This window comes from Corapipo altera, unplaced genomic scaffold, assembly GCF_003945725.1.
Source record: "Corapipo altera isolate COAL_440 unplaced genomic scaffold, ASM394572v1 23, whole genome shotgun sequence".
NCBI lineage: Eukaryota > Metazoa > Chordata > Aves > Passeriformes > Pipridae > Corapipo > Corapipo altera.
In genome coordinates, this window is record NW_020884878.1 from 10,834,711 (window position 1) to 10,854,809 (window position 20,099).

Here is a 20,099-nt window from a genome sequence, read left to right on the forward strand (position 1 = left end):
TCCAGCTGCATTGCTGAGTTTGTCTCTCATTTTCATCCTATAATCAACCTTGAGAACATATCCATTATACTGACTGCACCTGACATCACCTGACTTTTTTTGACAGTAACAGCCAGATAAGGACTCTTAGCAACAGCAGCAGTGTTAGCAGCTGGCAGAACAAAAGCAAACAAAGCAATAATTGAAAGGAACATAAACCAGAACCATTGTAAGGCCAAGGCAGCAGCTTCACAGACCACTTGGAACAAACAGAGTATTTCCTATTCCTTCTCCTGTTCTGGTTTAGTTAATACTGGGAATAAGACAACGTATTTACTAGCCACGATCTGAGTTTTTATTTTTCATAACATCTTTTGAAAATGCAGATAAACAGATATTCAATACTTATGAAAGTACAACTTATCAAACAAAAAAATTCAAAATACATCATAGAACTGTAAATATGTGACTTTAACATACTTCTGATCATTTATTTCTTTTGGCCTATACAAAACCACCTGCACTGACCTGTGTACTGCAGTCCTCTGTACTCACTGATTGCCCCAGGGGGTTTTAAATTGGGCCAATAGTGAAATAACATTTGTACTGCTGGAGGTTTAACTTGAGATGGTCCATAGGCTATCACATATAGCAAATCCTAAGGAAAGACATGTACAAAGTTTATTTTTGCAAGGTAACAAACCACAATTCAAAATAGTCCTTGTTTTCAAAGACATCTGAACACACAAAATTAATACATTTCATGCCCTACCAAACTTCCTTTGCAGCTCTTACAGACAGATTAGATGACTAACTTCAGCTCTTCTGACTTTGATCAGAGCATGCAACAGCTACCACCCACCCTGCAGTGTACTAACTATAGCAAAATATAGGCTATATAACCCCCTATATAGCCATGGAGCAAAGAGGTGCTATATAGATAAAGAACTGAATCCAGAGCAGATTCAGATGATGACAATACTCACAAATACTTCTCTTAAAAATCCAGTCCCACGTGAACTGAGAAGACTGCTAGTTACTAAAATTTGTGCTAATTGGAGCCACGACCACATGGTATTTAGGAAACAGAGCTCTGTTCCACAAAACATGGAATTGTCTCTAGACAGTAACTAGAAATTAGAGGGACCTTCCTCTCCATAATCCAGAGGGATGACTGGATATAAAGATCATTTATAATTTCTTCGCATACAGTCAGTTCAATTTTCAAGCCATCTGGTTTTCATGGCTACCCAAATGCAGTCATTTCCACAAAGTATATATGATCATAAACTTACTTTCCATACTTCTTGCTTATATTTCATGAGACATTCCAACAATTGGCAGTGATACACTGAGAGAAAAGAGACAGTATAGTCTTAATATGGAAATGGAAACTCAGGTTACAGAAATTATTTCATTAGCTGATTGGCTTTGCTTTGTCCATCCAAAACTCTATCCAATTATTTTTTATTTTAAAGTGCTAAAGAATCATTGCCCTGAGAGTCATCATAAAATATTAGAAATTTAATATTGGTAACTTGTTTCTGTTAAGGAATGCAGTAAGGTGATTATCATGAGTGTACAGCTTTTTGTACAGCAATGGAGATCTTTTTTAAACACATCTAGTTGAAGAATACCAGATGATTCATTTAAATTTTATCCCTCTGCCACAATGTAAATGGGTGTCTTTGCATTCATCTTGAGGCAACAATGGGAGTCACATGTAACAATACATTATTCCCACGAATACCAAAGGCTACAGGAGCCACTCTGCACCAAACAAACAAATGAACTACTTTACATGTTTGATTTCCCAAAAACCACAGGGCAACGTTTTTCTCAGATGGTTTGAACACGGAATTTACAAACAAAAATAGAACATTTCATGAAAAAAACTGACTTCTGAAAGTAGTTTTTAAGAATGGTGTGCTGCTTTTATTTACCTGTGTGAAGTACATGTCATGATGTGACACCTCACATACACACCATCAACCCATCTATATAAAACAGGAGATAGTTAACTATCATGTAATGTAACAGCTCCTTCGGGTTAAATTTTTGTTTCAATTTGTTTATGTGATCCCACTGATTTAACTGGGACTGTGTCACCGTGAGAGAGAATGGCCTTGGACTTGTGTTTAGATACTCATGATTACACTTAAATTCATTATTGTTCCATTGAGCCTGCAGCCAGCATTACCTGTTTTCTTTAACAGATAGTACCAGTTGTGAACTTGATGGTAGATGAATCACAGTATAAGACAAACTGTTACTATGAGTTCCTATAGTCAAGGTAAGTGGTATTTCTCTCCAATACTGATGTCATATATATTAACATTATTTTCTGATGTCAAACAAGAGTAGACCAGAATCTCCAATCCTGAGCAAAATCCTATTTCTTCATCACAATGAGATCTCTTATCCACATAATGATTACTTCCAGCACAATGTTCAGAAATTCCAGTTTTGACTAAAATCAATTACTGTTCATCCTGTGCTGGATAATGACACAGATTTTTCCCATCATCTAAACTTTTCTGATTGCATTTGACAATTCTTCCTGATTGATAGTTTTAGAAAGAATGATACCGTGTTTCATGTTTACACATACCTGGGTTTGATGTGTACTGCATTGCAATCATTAGCATTGATGATGCAGACAGATTGACATGTGCTGGAACACCTTCTCTTTTTGAGGATCCCACTTAAAAGAAAGGGCAAAAAATATATAAATTTTCTACTGTCATAGGTGACAATAGCATGTAACTGTTTTCAATACATGCAAATAAAATTCCTAAGGTACCATGTCATGAAAAGAAAACAAAAGAAATAAAGAAAAAGAGAAAGAAAAAAAAAAGAAAAAACCTAAAACAAACAAACAAAACCAAAACAAAACAAACAAAAAACCTAAAAAAACTAGAAACTTTCTGTACTCCATCTTTTCTGGTGAAAGAGAAAGATGACTAGATATTGATTCACAGAGTGCACACCTGGTTTTCCAGATCAGTAAGATTTCATTCCCAGAGCTACATTAACCAGACAGTTATCTTCTCAGGCACTCTCCTTCAGAACCCACAGATTGATCAAAATAACATTACTTATATAGCCAAGTCCACCTAAGCCTTGGATTGTAGGAAGGGTGAAAAGGAACTGGAGGGTAAAGAATCAAGAAAAAATGGAAAGCCTGCTGTTGAGGCATCCTGACAAAGGGTTGGGGCTGCTGATAGCTGCAGGTGTATGGCAGAGCACTTCTCCAGGAGCACAGGGTATGAGCTCAAGTTACAGCTACATACCAGAAACATTAGTCCCCACCGTTATGTGAACTGTGCTAAGATAATGATAAACAGTAGCACTGTAGCTAAGCTACATTGTAATTTTGACCTCACCCAAAAAGTGGCCGGAGTTCCTTCTGGTTTCCTATGAAGTGGGCTACTATTAAATGGTATACTTGGAAAAACCCTGCAGAGTGTAGGTGTTTATTTGCTGAACTATTACAGGGCAATACGGCTCTGAAGGCAACCTCCTACACAGAGATGTGGCATATATCTTTCCATCCTCACAGTACTTTCCCAAGCCTGGTTGCCAGGACCCAAATACCAAGCATTTGGGATAGAAGCACAGAACTGTAGCTACCAGCTCAGTGAGCTGTTTTCATCCCTCCCATCTGGCTCTCCAACTGCTTACACAATCTCTTGAATCCTCCCTTTCAGTTTAAATTACAGTTGAACACTAGAGGAAGGAGAGGTTCTGCACTCGCCTTGTAAAGGAGCATACAATTCTCAGTGGGGAAAGACCAGGACACCAATTAAAAGAGCACTCAACCAGAAAAAAAGAAGGGAAGGGAAAATGGAGAATTTCTCTCTGTTCTCCACATGATCCAGCAGTACTATGGCTCTCTTCTCTGCACTTCACTCATTTGTTTTTGAATCTCATCCACACAAATAAGAGCCCCCCAAATTATTACAGCAAGGTCTACTTGTATGGATTTAAATTGAAAAATACTCAGCGGCTCCAACTGGGCAATTAAAATGTGGCCATCAGCAAAAAAAGTAGGACACTACTAGAAGCCAAATTTAAAATGCAGCAGACTGGTTACATACAGAGATCTCACCAAAACTGTTTGAGAAGAAAGGCAGCATGACAAATGCAAATGCACGAATGCAATCTCTGTCAAGGGCAGTTCGGGAACAGTATCTATTTAAGTAAACCAAGCATTTGGCTCAACCAGTTATTTTGAGGAATAGTTCTACAGATCTGAGGACAGACAGGATAAGTCACCAACTCCAGCTGCTCTTTAACAGATAGCACTAATGGAAAAAAGAGTTGTTTAATGCAGCATTATGATCTTAACCCAAAGAGGAGCTATATTGCACATATATATGACTTATATCGCATACTGTCATTAGACCTGTCAAAGGTAACAGAGAAAACCTCAATACGGTGTCTAATTACAATTACTATTTTATATGGGAAAACTGAGGTACAGGAGACGTAAGGGATTTTTTCCAAGATCATTGACTGGTCGAGTCAGAAAACATACGTGATAAGTTTACATAAAATCTAAATCTCAACACTGCACCATGCTTCCTTCAGCATCTTCTACATGCTTAAATGACGTCAGTGTTGATCTCTATACAAAAGTTTTTCATGTTTTTCCATAAAGGTCTGGAATACAGAGTAAGTAGGAGACATTCTCACAGACTCACAGAACAGTTCATGTTAAAAGGGACCCCTGGAGATCATCTTGTCTGACCCCTCTGCTCAAAGAAAAGTAACTAAAGCAGGTACTCAGGACCAGTTGTGCTTTGAGCATGTACCAGGATGGAGAATCTGCAACTACTCTAGCAAACTGTTCCAGTGTTTGATCCCACACAGTAAAAGGCCTTTTGGTTAAAACTGACTTAATATTGACCCTAACGCTTCCATCTGCAGAATATGGTTACGTTTCTTGTTACTACTGAAATTCCATCAAGCTTTTTATCAGGTACATGGATGACTGCCCAAAACACACCTCAGGATCCACACTGTCCAAGGACTATGTAATTAAGTAATCAGGGAGGGGAAGAAAAACGAAAGAGGAAAAAAAGCAGGCACCATCAAATTCAATCTTAACACTTGTGGATAGGAGACACAGGCACAGCTATTTAGTACAGAACTTAAGAAAGAAAGTGTAGAAAAGACAAAGAAAAATCAGAAATTCATCACAAACATCATTACATTGAGAAGAATCATACTTGTACATCCAGATATAGTCCAGATGCAAAAGTTACGCATGTTGCTATTGCATCTATTAATTTCAGGAGCAGTTTGCCCATTGATTCTGTATTCAAAACTCCCACTGTTGGCATCAGAAGTTCTACGAGTCTGAAAACCTGGTATTTCTTAAATAAGGTGAACTTCACCCCGTAAATGAAGGAAGAATTCACACAAAAGCATAGCATAACAAATAAATACAAATTATGGAATTATTTCCCTTTGAAAAGTAGTCACATGAAATTATTTTGCATATATACAGTAGATTGATGTCCCATTACAATATTATGACAGACCCAGCTTTGACTCCTACAGTCTGATACTATTATGCACCAAGACAAAACAATACTATTTGTTCTACTTACATATAGCCATAGGTAGAAAAGAGGTGCTGAGATACTCTATAATATCCTTGTGCAGAAATGGAGGAAAGGTAGCTAGTGTTGAAATCATTGTATAGGGTAAAGTACTCAAAATATCATCACTGAGAAAAGGAAGTAAGCATGTAGTAGTGTAAAAAATTGATTGCCCAAGATCTGTTGAATAAAATGAAAAAAATACAGAATCATTACAATGAAAAAGTAATTATGACTATGTACTTTTTTGTTTACAAATCTATAAAAATAAATTACATTTAAATTCAAGCTTTCATCTCAAAATAATTTGGGAAGCTAATCACCATAGGCAAGTGACTTCACTCATAATTTTTAAGCCCCTCTTAAGTTGAGGGAAACAGCTGTTGAACACTAATCAGAAGAGTCTGAAGGGAATATGAATACTACAACCGATAAAATAATAGTTTTAAAACAATACTGACTTTAATCATAGAGTGATTAACATACAATGGCTTGTATTTAAGCAGAGATGTTACTAGAATCGGAATTTGAAATTCATGTTGTATTGAAAGGCCAGCTTTTGCAAAAAGCATTCTAGTCTTTATCAGTCATATTATAATAAGGGTTTTATCTTAATTACCATCAAGAGTGCTGCAAAGTACCCCACACATATTGACTACAGGAAGCATCACTGCATTTTTTCAAACCACACATGATTAAACTACAGATCTTGATTTCCTGGGAAGCCTTTGAGGTCAAAAACGGCCAAGGCTTAAAAGAAAAAGAGTATTTATCAAGAATTTCTATACTTATTCTAATTATCATAGTATAAGTCTTTGGAAAGGATACTTAATAACTGCACAACATTTCAAGATCCAAAGGGAAGGGACAATTTATTATGTATCTGTGCCATCATGTGGAATCTTTACACTCTCTCCCAAATGAGGAATTAAGCTGGTGCCTGTAACCCTCTGACAAAGGTTACAGCACTCGATGAACCCCAAGTTTCAACCTGTATGATGATCCAAATACATCAGAAGGCCTTTCTCCTTTTGTTACTTACTCCCCAGCCTTAAGTACATTATACAGGCCTTCAGTCTCACCTGTAAAATTAGTGCAATGTAAAACTGTCTCTGTAACAGAGACATCTGTAGCTGTAAACATCCCGGGTCATAGTAAGATTAAAAACTGGCTCTCCATTTCAGTGGTTCTGGCAAGTCTTCTGTGCAAGGGTCTGACTAGACCTCTAGTGCTAGAGAGTGCTTCTCTCTTGCAATTCATATTTCTCAGCTAAATACAGAGTCTTTTATAATCTGATTGGGCCGAAACTCAGGATTGCCTAGCACAGCAGTTGTACTTACCCAAACAACATTGATTGTTCTGATAAAAAAAAATATATATTTCTTTTAGTCAAATACTAGGCTGAGGAAGAAATAAATAACAAGTTGTATTGCAAAATGTAATTCTCCACACACAAATTCATAAAAATAGTAAGTGACCTCCCCTTGCCCCAAGCATGAGTCAACCAAATTATTCCTGGCAGATATTTATCTAATATGTTCTTAAAAATCTGCAAGACAGTTCACTCCTTCTCCTGTCAATTCATCATAATTATTTTTATCATAAAAAGACCTTCTTTTTAAAAAAAATTTTGCTTGCTGACATTTCTTATCCTAATTAACTGTAACCACAAATAGACTGGTTTAGTTCATTTCTCCTCACAGTAACATTTACATATTTGCATATGATAATCATATCTTCCTTCCATTTTTCTCTAAGCTAGACATACTAAGTTCTTTCTGTTTTTTCCCCACTGTTCACATTTCCTAAACCTCAATTCATTCTTGTTTCTTTTTCCTGGACTCATCTCAAATACTCCATGTTTTTCTTGAAGTCAGGTGGACAAATCTGAAAATTTTACTCCAGCTGAGGCCATGGTAGGGCTGTTAGAATAATAAGCATAATGCTTTGGTGTCTCATACACAAAAAAATTGTTTACTTACTGCTAGAATAATATTAATATATTGGTGAGTTATGGTCTGCTCTGTTCTACTGTGAACACCAGATCTTTCTGCAGTACAGCTGCAAGCTACTATTTTCCCCATTTCCTTTGATTTCTCCCACTTAAACATAGTATTTTATATTTTTCCTTTGAAGATGTTTCAAAACAGAATGCAATTTGCTACAATTACTCTGAATGATGACATATCTTTCACATCAAGGCCATCTTGATAACACCTGCAAATCAAAGCGCTCTCTCAATTCTATAAGCTAAGTAAAAAAAATTAAAATATTTAATAATACTAGACCCAGCACAGACTCTCGTAAGATTTCCCACTGGTATCCCCTTCCAGCTGCTGAGCCACTGGTAATTACTCCCAGAGTGTCTTCCTTACTCTGGTGGGACCATGTCCCAGATTGCCCATTAGGATGTCAAGTGACACAGCAACATAACCTAAGGAGAGGAAAACCATGCAAGGAGAGACATTGTGTTTGCTCAGTGTTATTTTTTCTTTACAGGTCTCCATTGATTGTTAATTATCACCATGTTATCTACTCAGGAAAAGATTGTTCTGACAATTAACTCCAAAATTTCTAGAAATTGAAGGTAAGTCAACAAATCGACAACTTGCTGGAAGCCTCACTTTTGCAAGATCATACTTCTTCATACTGCAGTGCTCTTTGATTCAAACATGCTGTTGCCAGCTCAAAAGGAATTCAGCATTTAACAGACACAACTTTTCTCCTAAAGAATTTCAGCAGTGTTATCAGATTGACAATAATCTTCCTATACTGAACTATGTAATTAATAGTTCCTGATACCACAGCGAAAATTAACATTTGGCTAATGTAACAAAGGGAGAACACTGGGCTACTGAATCCCAGTATGGAAAGCCTAAAGATTAAGAAGCAGACAGATGAAGAACTTGAGGGAAAACAGTACAAATACAACACAGTCACGAAAAAAGCTTGCAAATAACTAATTCAAAATGTGAGACAATATTGCTTTTCTGTGAGTCAGACAAAAATGTTGCCATCCTTTTACATAGGAATATTTTAAAGCCATCTCAAAGCACAATTACCATGTTTTTTCTTCAGTTAGATATATACTATATTCTGCTTAGAGATGGACCTTCACCAAAACGCTCAATCTGTATATTTCTTATAGGCCAGATACACATTGGCAAGCTCTTTGTGCCTTTTTAAGAGATTCACCCCAAAAAGACAGTCTGAAGTTATCCCAGCAGATTCAAGTCCAAAATCTGGATATTTTTAGACCCATCTGTCTAATTTTTGTTACAGACCATTGTATTTTAGTTACATACCACCAGCATATCACTAAAAATCAGACAACCTCAGAATTCAAACTCAAATCCACAGTTAGCAAAAAAAGTCTTTTATTTAAGAAAGTCAAACCAAACACTTGGATATAAACACATCCCAGAAGATTTGAATTCCAGATCCAGGTCAGCTTAGGCCCATCTCTTCTACTGCATATCATCACTCATGGATTCACAGCACTGAAGTTAAGCATACTGGAAGGGTTCAAGGGCCTGCTTACCATGTTGACCATGTTGTAGCAAGGGAACTAGATCCAGCAGTGTCACCAGTGTCACGTAAAGTCCTTGATAGTCCAAAGATGGGTAGTCTGATAACTGAGCATCGCGACTTTGCTGGCCACGTTCAGATGGAGCATCTCGCAGGACGCTGTAAAGGAGGGAGCGAGTAACAGTAGGGTTGATGGAACTGACCTGTGGTCTTAGAGATGGGGTGAGTGGGAATGGCACAGGAAAAAGACACATGGTCATGGGCACTGTCAAATTGGAGGCATCTTGATTCTCCTTCTTCCCTGTGCGGGACAAAATGCTGTTGGGGGGACAAAGAAAAAAAAGAGACAACAAAGACACAAAGAACAGCACATTACATTGAAATGACACTATAAAACAAATAATAAAAGACCAGATACATCCCACATAAGATGCAATCACTACCAAAACCAGTGTATCTACAAATCTAGCAACCATTTACTTTCATGCTTCAAGATAAGGGAATTAAAAATTGACATCTAGGAAAATTTCATTGCATCTCATGTGTTATCTGGTTCATAAGGAGCAAAAATATAAAAATGCATGTTTCAGTGCCCTACCCATGTTTCACAGTTAAGAAAAATTCTGAGAATTAAAACTGTTTGCTATGGAAAAATAGCTGTGTCAAAATAGGCTGGTATTTCACTCTGAGATTCTGAAGATTTTGAGAGATTTATTTTTTTCCCCCTACAATCTTTTGAGCCAACTGACTGAAAACATGCAAAATATAGGTGTGGCACTTGCAGAAACATGTTTTAGCAAAGAATAAACATGTGTGTTTGTTAAGATAGTCTTAAAAAATCACATGTTTATTGCATTAAAATAATGTCTGTATGTATTTTATGATACTGTTTCATGACCACTCACTCAGTATCATTTGAGATAATGAAGTTTAAACAGGCACATGGATTTAGAAATAATATAATATTTCTAAAATGTTAACTAAACTACATTTGGAAAAGTTATAAAATAATATATACTAGATGGTCTTTGGCATATGTTTGTGAGCTAATGATAATGGTTGTTTATGTGTGTTTTTAATTTTACCCATGTTTAGGGAGTAAACATTTTACTTTATGAATACAAACACTCCTTAGGTAAATAGTTACCTTCAGAAATCTAAGGGCTAAGCAAGCAAGATCAATTATGTAACTGCAGATCAGACAGTATGTTACCATACATTCCTGCTGTTACTTACGTTATTATTCAACAAAACTCACTATAAATTAAAGGAGAGATAATTTCAAAAAATAAAAAGGATTTAGTGGGAATCAAAATAGAGGCTATACGTCAACCAGCTTGTTATGTCATTTTAAGAATGTTGCAAACATGGTTGTAAACATGTTAATCTAATTAATTTTTTTAAAAAATAAACCCCACTATTTTAAATAGAAATAAATTGTCACTTAAGCAGTGTTATAGTTTAGTTATCAAGTAATTATAGGGTTAGTTCATAATCTTCATATGTGCCTATAAAATATAATACACCTTTTAAATACGTTAAACCACACACAATGCGCCTTTTTTTTTTTAAGCACATTTTGCACCTCTCAGTGGTTGGGATTTCCAAAAGCAGTTGCTGTTGGTTTAACTCTGTTCCCAAAGTCATTGTTAAAGCTTACAAAAGACAAGTCAGTAACATTAAAATTTCCACTGACCTGTGAAGAGCAGAGTTATGCCAAGAGGGAGCACTTCTGGAAACCTCTGTTCTCTTTAACAGTACAGAAATCCCCATCATATAATCACCTTAGCAAAGATACATCTTACTTCCAAGTCAATTTAACAATTTACACAAATAAGCCAAACTCCTGCTAAGGTGCTTACAAGAGAAGGTGCCATTCATTTGCCATATATATAAAACATCTTTACAAAAACAGTTCTACGCCAAGTGGCTACTATCACATCACACTTGCAGTCAGAGATGGCAGGTTCAGTCTGCTTTAAGAAACTACATACTTTTTTTTTTCCTTTTTTATTGTTCCTTACATATTTGGCAGATTATTTTTGTTCTGTTACCCAACGTCCAGTACAAGAAACATGGTGACTGTCATGGCAGCGTTTATGAAATTGTATCAGAAAATCACCTAAGACCTAGTGTGACTTTAAAAAGCAATTACCAGAGTGCTGATTCCTTCTAATTTGCTTGATGTTCATTTGCCATAATGTGCAGCTCATGTTTAGAGATATGAAGGTATTACACTATATTCCTTTCTTGTCTACCAACAGGTGATACCAATTACCCATCTCTTTACTTGCCAAAACATCACTTCAAGTGCACTTATTTCTAGAAAGAATATTAATCCTTCCTTTTTACATGGAGCTACGGCCCATCTATGGATCAGAAGCCAAAGCACGCTTGTATCTTGAGCAGGGCATCCTTCTGTTCAACAATAATAAGATCAGAACTAAATTCCAGCTGGAACCACACCAGATTTATTAAAAAAAAAAAAAATTTCAGACACAGGCTTTTGCCTGACCCGCCTGACCCAAATTTTTTAAAAGCAATAAACAGAAGTGTCAAAACTGAAAATCTAGGAAGTCCCTTAAGACCAAGACACAATAACAGCACTTTGCTTCTGTTTTCATTCAAACCAAGTACTGAGAATTTGGAATGTTTGCAAATCATAACTGCATACTGAACTTACTCCATACTGAACTTGCTCTGTGACAAGGGACAAAGCTACCAAGGCTCGTTTCAAGATGTGTAAATCTTTGCTGCAAAACCTATCCCAAAATTACTGCCCTCCTGGAAAGGTTTCCTAGAATGCCTACAAGAGAATTAAATCTTACCAAGGCAGCAAAACAAGCTTGACCATTAGTTAGCCACCAAGGCATTTATAACTATTTCTTATGTAAAATGTTTTATTTAGAAATACATATGGAGAATTTTCTTCAGGAAAATGTGAAAGAATAAGTTCTTCCGCAGGATGTTTATTAAGCCTTAGATCATTCCTCAAATGAGGGAGGAAACACTGAAAATGAGCAGGGCATGAAACAAATTCATGCTGTAATGTAAAGAAATGCTTTTCCTAAAGAGAAAACTAAAGAAGAACTAAATGAATCAATGTGCTATGCATTGTGTATGGTGATTTTATGTGATGTTTGTTCATAGAAATAAGGAATTTTTTTTTCAGCCATTTCACATCTGTGTCCCCCCCCCCAAACTTGTAATTTATGAAGGCTGCATACAGAGCAAAGGAGCAAATTAATCCCTTGTGCAATCCATCTTTAGCTAGCAAAATGACACCAGATATCAATGTCATTCAAAACAGTGGGCATGTCCCACTGAAAAGAACACAGTCAACGTGTCCATAACATGGAAAGGTAAAATTGTAATAAACAGTAAAATCTGATTAATCACTATTCCTCCATTATTTCTATGACTACATATGTTCATCAAGAATTGTTTGTCCTAAAAAAATCAGCTGCAAGGAGAGTTGATAAACTGGGAAACATTTTTAAAGTTATTTTAAAATATTAGATGATGACAACCAACCTAAAACCTCCAGAAATCAATGGGCATTTTTGCTACTGTTTGATCAACATTCTCTTAGCAGCCCAAATTCATTGTTTGGTGTGAAGCTAGAAAGATTATTCTCCACCATGTACTTCTATCATTGATGTTAAACCTTGTACAATGGAGTCTCAGTGTAGGAGGTATAAAGGAGACTTGGCATGCAAAATATTCAAAGAAATTTCTGAACATGCTCTTCAGAAAGGTTCTTAACCAGTCTGTTTAGTTTTAGGGTAAATCTCGCAGAGATCTGCACGCAGTGGGTGGGAGTTTCCTTCTTTCCATCTGTCACACTAAATACAGGGTGTGTTGTTTTGCTTTTTTATCCAGCTTCTTTCTTAGTATCAGCAAGTGTATAAACTTATACTGGTTCAGCCATAGCTCTCAGGCTTTGACCCACAGTTCAAACTCCCCAGTTACAGGGATTTAGAATGTGAATTTGACCTTGCTGAGTATCAGAAATCAGTCCACTTAAATTTAGATTCAAGTCTTAGCTTTAATTTCTCATGCCTTTTTAGTTCTGAGGCTGATCAGCTCTCAGATCATGAAGGACAAAGCCACTTGTGTAGACTTGGGTATCAGATACGAGTATCACTTCTAACCCATGAGGTTCAGCATTATCAACAATAGGATTTTGGTTCAGTCCCATTCGGAACATGAAATAAAAAAATGGAGTTGCTCAGTTGTGCAGTTGCTGCCCTGATTTCTGATCTGCTCTCAAAGGTGCTAAGTATAAAGCTTTTTCAGTAAGCCCAGAAACATCACTGCTCCTGGAGTGTGAAGAATTTATCACACAGGACATGTCAACTGTACTGCTTAGAAAGGTGAAGACAACAGAGTAGTATAAAGATGCTTTCTTTAAGTGGCAGACTCTAAATCTATCCTGACTCAGTAAATTTCTGACCAGCTAAAAGAGCAAATGTTCAGAATCAAGTCCAACTTTCTTGCTTTAACAGATTAAAGGCTCACAGTATTTAAGCAGAGGCTGTTTTGTCATACATAACCCTACTTAAATACGATTTAAGTATGTGTTGTGCAAATAATCCATCATAACAGCCTGATGTGGGAACAGAGCCACATTTCAGAGGTATCTTTAGTGGCTCTTTGAACACTTTTTTCCCACTGCTGCAACATAATAAGGTAAAATTCAATTTATTAATGCTTAAAAAAAAGTCCTCCTGGTTGCCATAAGTTTCTTCAACACTCTAAATGAGGAAGGAAACAAATTTCAGTGGTTAAACAATTCTGCTCTTGAAAATTTCAAAAGTAAATGAGAGGTTTTAAAGTTTGCTGCAAACAGATGTTCCACCGAAAATTATTTCTGTCTGTCTTTCCTTCTTATAAACAGGGTTAAGAAATTTGATGCATCTCAGGCTCTTTCACTTTTAGAATGAACTTTTCTCATTCTCTCAAGTTTAAATTCTTGCTTCTCAACTTGTATACATCATAGAGGTACACGTACAAATGCATGGGTAAATTGTATTTTGTTAATGTTTCCTCCTCAAATAAGGCAAATCATTTTATTTCCAAACTACCAGGGACAATCTTTCCAGGTATAAATCAGGAAGCTATGCATAGAAATGCAGTTTTAACTGCATTTTTCTAGATGTGAAAACTAGTGCCAGCCAAAATCTGGGCAGATAATAATCACGTCTTCATGGTCAAAAGCCATTTTAAAAGCAATCTGAAAATATGAATCTACTAGGAAGCACTGTGGAATGTGTGTCATTCCTAATAAAGTCTCACAATTTTTCCTTTTTTTTTTAGCAAGGTAACAGGTAGTAATTCCTATTTGTAATGTATCCTGTAATCACATGGTATTTAGTACTGTATGTTATTACTAAATATTAGAATAAATCAAAACCCTGGGTCAGAACAATCCTGACCTGTTGTTGCCATCCAAATCCAGATCTGTAAACGAACTTTGTGTCTATTCCTGTTGTTCTAAGGGACTGAACCAGAACCCAAACCTGACAGTCAGCTGAACTATGGCACAATAATAACCTAGTTCTGCTCGCCTGGCTCATCACTCTAGGATTCTGGGGCACGAGGACTGTCAAGGAGGCCATGAGTACACCCATCTAAAACTTCATAGGTCACAAACTCCATTCTCCACAAGTTCAGCATGTTTGTGTGTTCAGCTAAGTCTTAGGAGGGCCAAGCAAATGCATAATCAACCAAGCTTATTTTAGAATCAGGCACTCAATAAGGGGGCTTAACTGGGCAAATTGGGCAACAGCCACTGAAAAGATTAATTTATACCATTTTTTTCTTCAATTATGCTCTGACTCTTTTTGTCTGAGCATTGACTCATTAAATCTTGCAACAAATTCAAAGCCAATCAATACCCCCTACAATTCTTTAGCTCTTTTTTCTTCAAGAGCATTAGTTAAAACTTACCTCAATAACGTCTGAGAAAAGTATTTCAGAGTATTTGCAATGTCAGTTCCAGAGGGTACAGGGTAAATATTGTGGAGAACCCGGTTGTGGTATTCCTGAAGGTAACGGATTTTGGAAGCAACTACATAAAAGACAAAAAAACAAACACAGAAACTTTCATTTAGGTTTTTTGCAGACTTTGACAGAGTCATATTTGTTTCTTCCATTTCTGATTTTTTTTAAATTTAAGAATTAAACTTAACAAACAGAAAAGTTTCTCTGCTCCTTCTATTTTGACTGAATAAAATGAACAAGATTGCCAAGGAGAAAACATGGAAGTGAATGCCTGCATCTGTATTAGGCAAAACTTCATGCTAGCAAATTTAAAAAAAAAAAAAATGAATTACTACCCTTCACTTCTTCCATGACTCCAAGCATCTCAAGATTCATTTATAATGAATGAGTCTTTGGATCACAGGAGGTTCATGTGAGACAGGTAAGTATTTCTACAGCCAAAGCAAAGATATAAACTAAGACAGCGAGAGCTTATGTGATTTACTGTAGGCCATACATTTACTTTATGCAATGAACTAAAGATATAAAAAGATCTGTGCTGTTTATTTAAGTGTCTTAGGAAGTCTGATCAAGCAGATGAGGGGATTTCAAAGAGCAGTAGGAGGTGCACACCCTTACTAAAACCATTTTTTTGTTGTTTTACAAGTAACAGTGGGTTTACTTTCTAATGGGGATCCTTGTTCAGTATTGGAAAAAAGTGATGACCCACCATAGTTGCAATGCCTTACATTGCCTATAGAGCACAATACAGTCTCATGTAGAGACATCTACACATGCTCAACTCCTTTTGCTCTGCTCAGATCAACCAACTCTGCCAAGAAACAGTGCATTGGCTGTGGCAGGGGCTGCTCAGCTGTGCTGGACTGCAGACACAACCTCCATGAAAGCAGAGCTGGCTGGGAACTCTTCATCATGTTAAATGTGCACCAAGACTGTGTAACAGGCAGTTAAAAGGGGAGTTGCTCAGCTCGAGATACTGAGAGCCATTCTGCCAGTACAGGTAACAGTACACACTGGACTTTCCCATCCAGAAAAGAGAAGACTCTGTGAGTGGTCAGCCATACAACAAATGAGGCTTCACAATATCAAGTCAATTATCCACAAGATAGGAACACTCAAATAATCATCAAATTAAGGATATTGTTTGCTTGAATGCATGACAAGAAAACCAATCTTGCAGCACCCAACCAGGGTAATTCTTTCACCCATTTCCTGCTGTATTGACCATACCCACCCAATTTCTGCAGCAAGTGAAGCTTCTACAAAAATAGTCCCCCTCACGATATTACCCAGCTTCATCACAAGGAGAAAGCCCATCATGTGACGGAATAAGGCTGCGGTCTTTGTAAAAACAAGAAGTAAAAATGCAACTAGGGACACTGTCATAATGCATATGTAAAAGTAACAAACTAAAAACACATAAGCATCTTATTATTTCAACACTTTTAAGTCTTTTACCTCACAAATTTATTTTAAGGTGACATTAATGAATAACCAAAAGTCAATCAAGACCTCCCCCCCTCGCCAAACAAATGAAAACAGAAATTTTGTCACATGGACAAAGATTGTCTCAGTATAGCTGGGAGCAAGATCAGAGCCTTTCAGGTCACCACATAGGCCTGAACTATGAACTATGCTTTCCAGGAAGTTATCCTGTGTGAGACCAGCCATAACTATATTCCTATACACTCCTGAAACCACTGGGGTAGTAACATCCGATCAGGACGTGTTTCACTCCAGATTAGAGGTTGACTTTAGCAGTCCAAGATTGTTTTCCCCTTCTCGTCCCATATCTCATTCTTTCTGCCCACTAATCTCAGTTTTAGTCCCAGATTTGCAGGTCATCTTGCTAGACGATAGACACTTTTGATTAGTTTCTAGATTAAAAAAGAAATTACTTCATAGATGTATTTTGTGATGTTACTTACTCTTGTCTGGGAAAAAAAAAAGCCAGGTATATTTGCAAAAAAACCAGACCACATTTCATAGTACCCAACAAAGAACAATTCACAGCCAGATGCACAGATTACTGTGGCTGCCACGATTTATTGTCAGATATGTGTAAATTAAATGGATTAACAAAATGCAAAAGATGATGTCAGAATTCAGATCTAGATGCTTTTCAGAGAACTGTCTGCCTCCCTACAGTTACTAACTTTCAATAAAGGGCATAGGGTATCTAGAATCACCATTTTTTTTAATAAAGAAGGAAATCTATTTATTTCTATTAATCAGGATTGTCACGCAATTGTATCAGACAAAATACCAAAACAGAAAAATTATTTATAAAGCCTAAATATTAACACTAGTGTTAGGCTAAAGGTTTCAGCCTCATCTCTCAGTTCTGTTTCCCAGAATTCTGTCCATTTCAGCACAGCCTCCCAGAACACAAAGAATCTTCTGAAGGAAAGTTCCAGAGCAAAATCTTTGCCAGCTTTCAAGTTACAGAAACGTGTGAATGACCCAATTTTCTGAGTACTCATAGACACACTTCAAAAGTGATGTCACCCTGTGGAAGTATATGGCCCCTGATATAGGGTCATCACAAAAAACAAATGGGTATCTCTCTAGGATCTACACAGACCTCACTAAACTCTTTAGTCCCCTTGGAAGCATTAGCAGAATCAAGAGTGAAACAATTAGGAGTCTTCAAAGATGGCTCTGGTTGCTCAACTGTCCTGAAGGAGAACAAAGTGGGCATCAGGCATTCCCAGGACACTACTTACCTCAACTAAATATCAGTTACTGCTAAGTAAGGTGAAAAAGAACTCATTTTCTTTGAATATAACAGAACACCTCAGGCATGCTGCAAAGTCACTGTCAATGTGCCTGGTATGTGATACAAGATGCATGTGGTCACAAAAAAGGGAGGTTTCTCCAGTCAACCTCCTAGATTTACACCGTTTTACCTGTTGTTCATACAACTTGCTCAAGAGCTGTGGGGTAGCCACAGAGTCATGTTTAGTTCAGTACATCTTCTGTTCCAATCAGTGTGATTCCTCATTTGTAGTGTTTTGCTGATGTTCTTGGTAAACTGAGATTCATTATGACTTGTGACTTGAGTCCTTCCCAAGACACTCTGGTTCTTGCCTGTCAGTCAGTGAGGGCAGAAGCAATAACAACAACAGTTGGGGTTTGAAAGTTTGACTGGTAGTGGTGTATGCACATCAATACATCCTTGTCAGAGCCCATTAGTCAAAAATTGCAGGTGAGGGAATCTTGAAGTTATGTAGAAACAAAGACATTTGGTAATGCCATAAGAACTAGTCAGGGGAGTAGCCTTGGTAAACAACATACATTCAGCAGGTTAGAATGCACAGGATATGCATTAACTGAATATTCTTCCTGGAGTATCATGAAAAAGAACATTAGGAGGTGGAAAGACCTGAAATCCAGACGCCAAGTAAATCTTAAAATAGAGGGCAACAGGGACATGGCAGACCTAGATGTAGTGTCTTGAAAAGTACAAAGGGATGAAAATAAAAACCAGCCAAGGATTACATATGAAAAAGAAGCTCAAACGGAGCAGACCAAAAGCATTAGGAATGGAGGAGCGGAGAAGGCGGAATAAAAGAAAATGCCATAGGCAGTGCTGGGACAAAAGGTGGCACAAATCCTTCCGCATGGCAGTGTGAAGGAAGCGTAATTAATGTATAAGTGTCACATGAAAGATGAAACTATTTCAGAACTCAGGTGGAGGGTAGAGAAGGCGGAAAGAACAAAATGGTACATATCCAAACATTGCACACTTCAGGGTTTCTGCACAGTCAGAACACTATGTCTCTGTTTATGAGGCCAGAACTGTACCTCTACAGCAATACATTAATATCCACGTAATATTTTAAAAGCAAGATCATCCATTAAATAAGCAGTAAACCCTAAAGGAAAAAAATACAGTTATTTTTGTTAGATAGGTTCAGCAAAGGCATATATAAATACAAGGATCCTCCTCAGTGACCTGGAGGAAGAAGAGAGCAAATCTCAGCATGTGAAGTGTCAAATCACATCACATCATCATGACAAACATCAATCCAACCTCCTGGTCACAGACTGCCTGCTCATAACCATGGCACTGTATCACGGGAGAAAGTAGCTCTGATATGGATGACGAGCTTGACTACCCCGTTATTTTCCTCTCAGCCTCCCATTAGGACTCTTGCAGACACACCAGGTGTTACCAGCTGTAACAACACTGGGGAACAGTTCCATTCCACAGATGCTGATATGCCAACCACCATGTCATCTGATCATCCTCCGATCGGATCCAGCCAACATGGTGGTTAAAACACCCGTGACGGAGCAGAGTCACAGGGGAATGCCAGCAGCGGGGGAATCCTGATGGGACACTCTGGGCACTGTCGCAGGCTGTCCGCAGGCAAGACACAAACACCCAGCCTACATTCACCCAAAAGGTGAACGGCACGGGCAAGAACGGCAGCACGACTCTGTCTTCACTCTATCTCACTATCAGACCACCTGCAAGGTGGCAACGCGTGGGTCATCGCTGGTCTCCACAGCGCATCTCCAGTCTCTCAGGTGGCTGCATCCCTTGGGATAGGGCATGACGCTGGCAGACGAGGCAGGCTGAACCCTTCCCGCCGTGGGGCGGAGGGACAAGCCGGCGGTCTCAGTCTTAACTCGCAGCCCCGACCCCTCATTTCTCCCCGCGGATCCCTGGCGCTGCCTCCGCACAAACGCGCCGCCGCCCCGCTGGGACCGCCTGGCCAGCGAGGGGCTCCGGGGGCCGCCACCACCGCGCACCGGCGGCGGCTCCGGCAGAAAGAGCCAGAACGCCGGCAGCCCCCTCCCCCTGCACCGCCCGCTCGCCAAAGGCGCGGGAGGGGCGCGGGCAGCGCTGTCCCGCCGGGGCGGCGGCGGGGGGGCAGCGGGGCAGCGCCACCGGCGGGACGGCGCCCCCGGCCCCGCGCCCCCTCCCCTCGGACGGACCCCGGCCCGCGCCGCCCGCCCGGCCCCCAC

The 20,099-nt window shown here is 38.3% G+C and overlaps 1 protein-coding gene across 12 annotated transcripts in view; it reads right to left on the reverse strand.

Annotated features, from left to right (window-relative positions):
* The window catches only part of UNC79 (unc-79 homolog, NALCN channel complex subunit), a 105,645-nt gene extending 86,508 nt beyond the window's left edge, over positions 1-19,137 (reverse strand). For 4 of the 12 annotated variants that reach the window (XM_027637893.1, XM_027637897.1, XM_027637895.1 and 1 more), the window contains exons 1-5: positions 9,130-9,445; positions 5,598-5,768; positions 2,591-2,683; positions 1,275-1,330; positions 508-637 (exon numbers count right to left, since the gene is read on the reverse strand). In XM_027637893.1, coding sequence (XP_027493694.1) covers positions 508-637; positions 1,275-1,330; positions 2,591-2,683; positions 5,598-5,768; positions 9,130-9,376 — 697 coding nt within the window. In that variant the 5' untranslated portion in view covers positions 9,377-9,445. Of the gene's footprint in view, positions 1-507; positions 638-1,274; positions 1,331-2,590; positions 2,684-5,213; positions 5,290-5,597; positions 5,769-6,207; positions 6,232-9,129; positions 9,446-10,352; positions 10,374-15,068; positions 15,190-18,047 lie in introns of those variants that run through there. The other 8 variants (XM_027637905.1, XM_027637904.1, XM_027637899.1 and 5 more) reach the window with 7 other exon arrangements.
* Between the last annotated feature and the right edge of the window lie 962 nt (positions 19,138-20,099).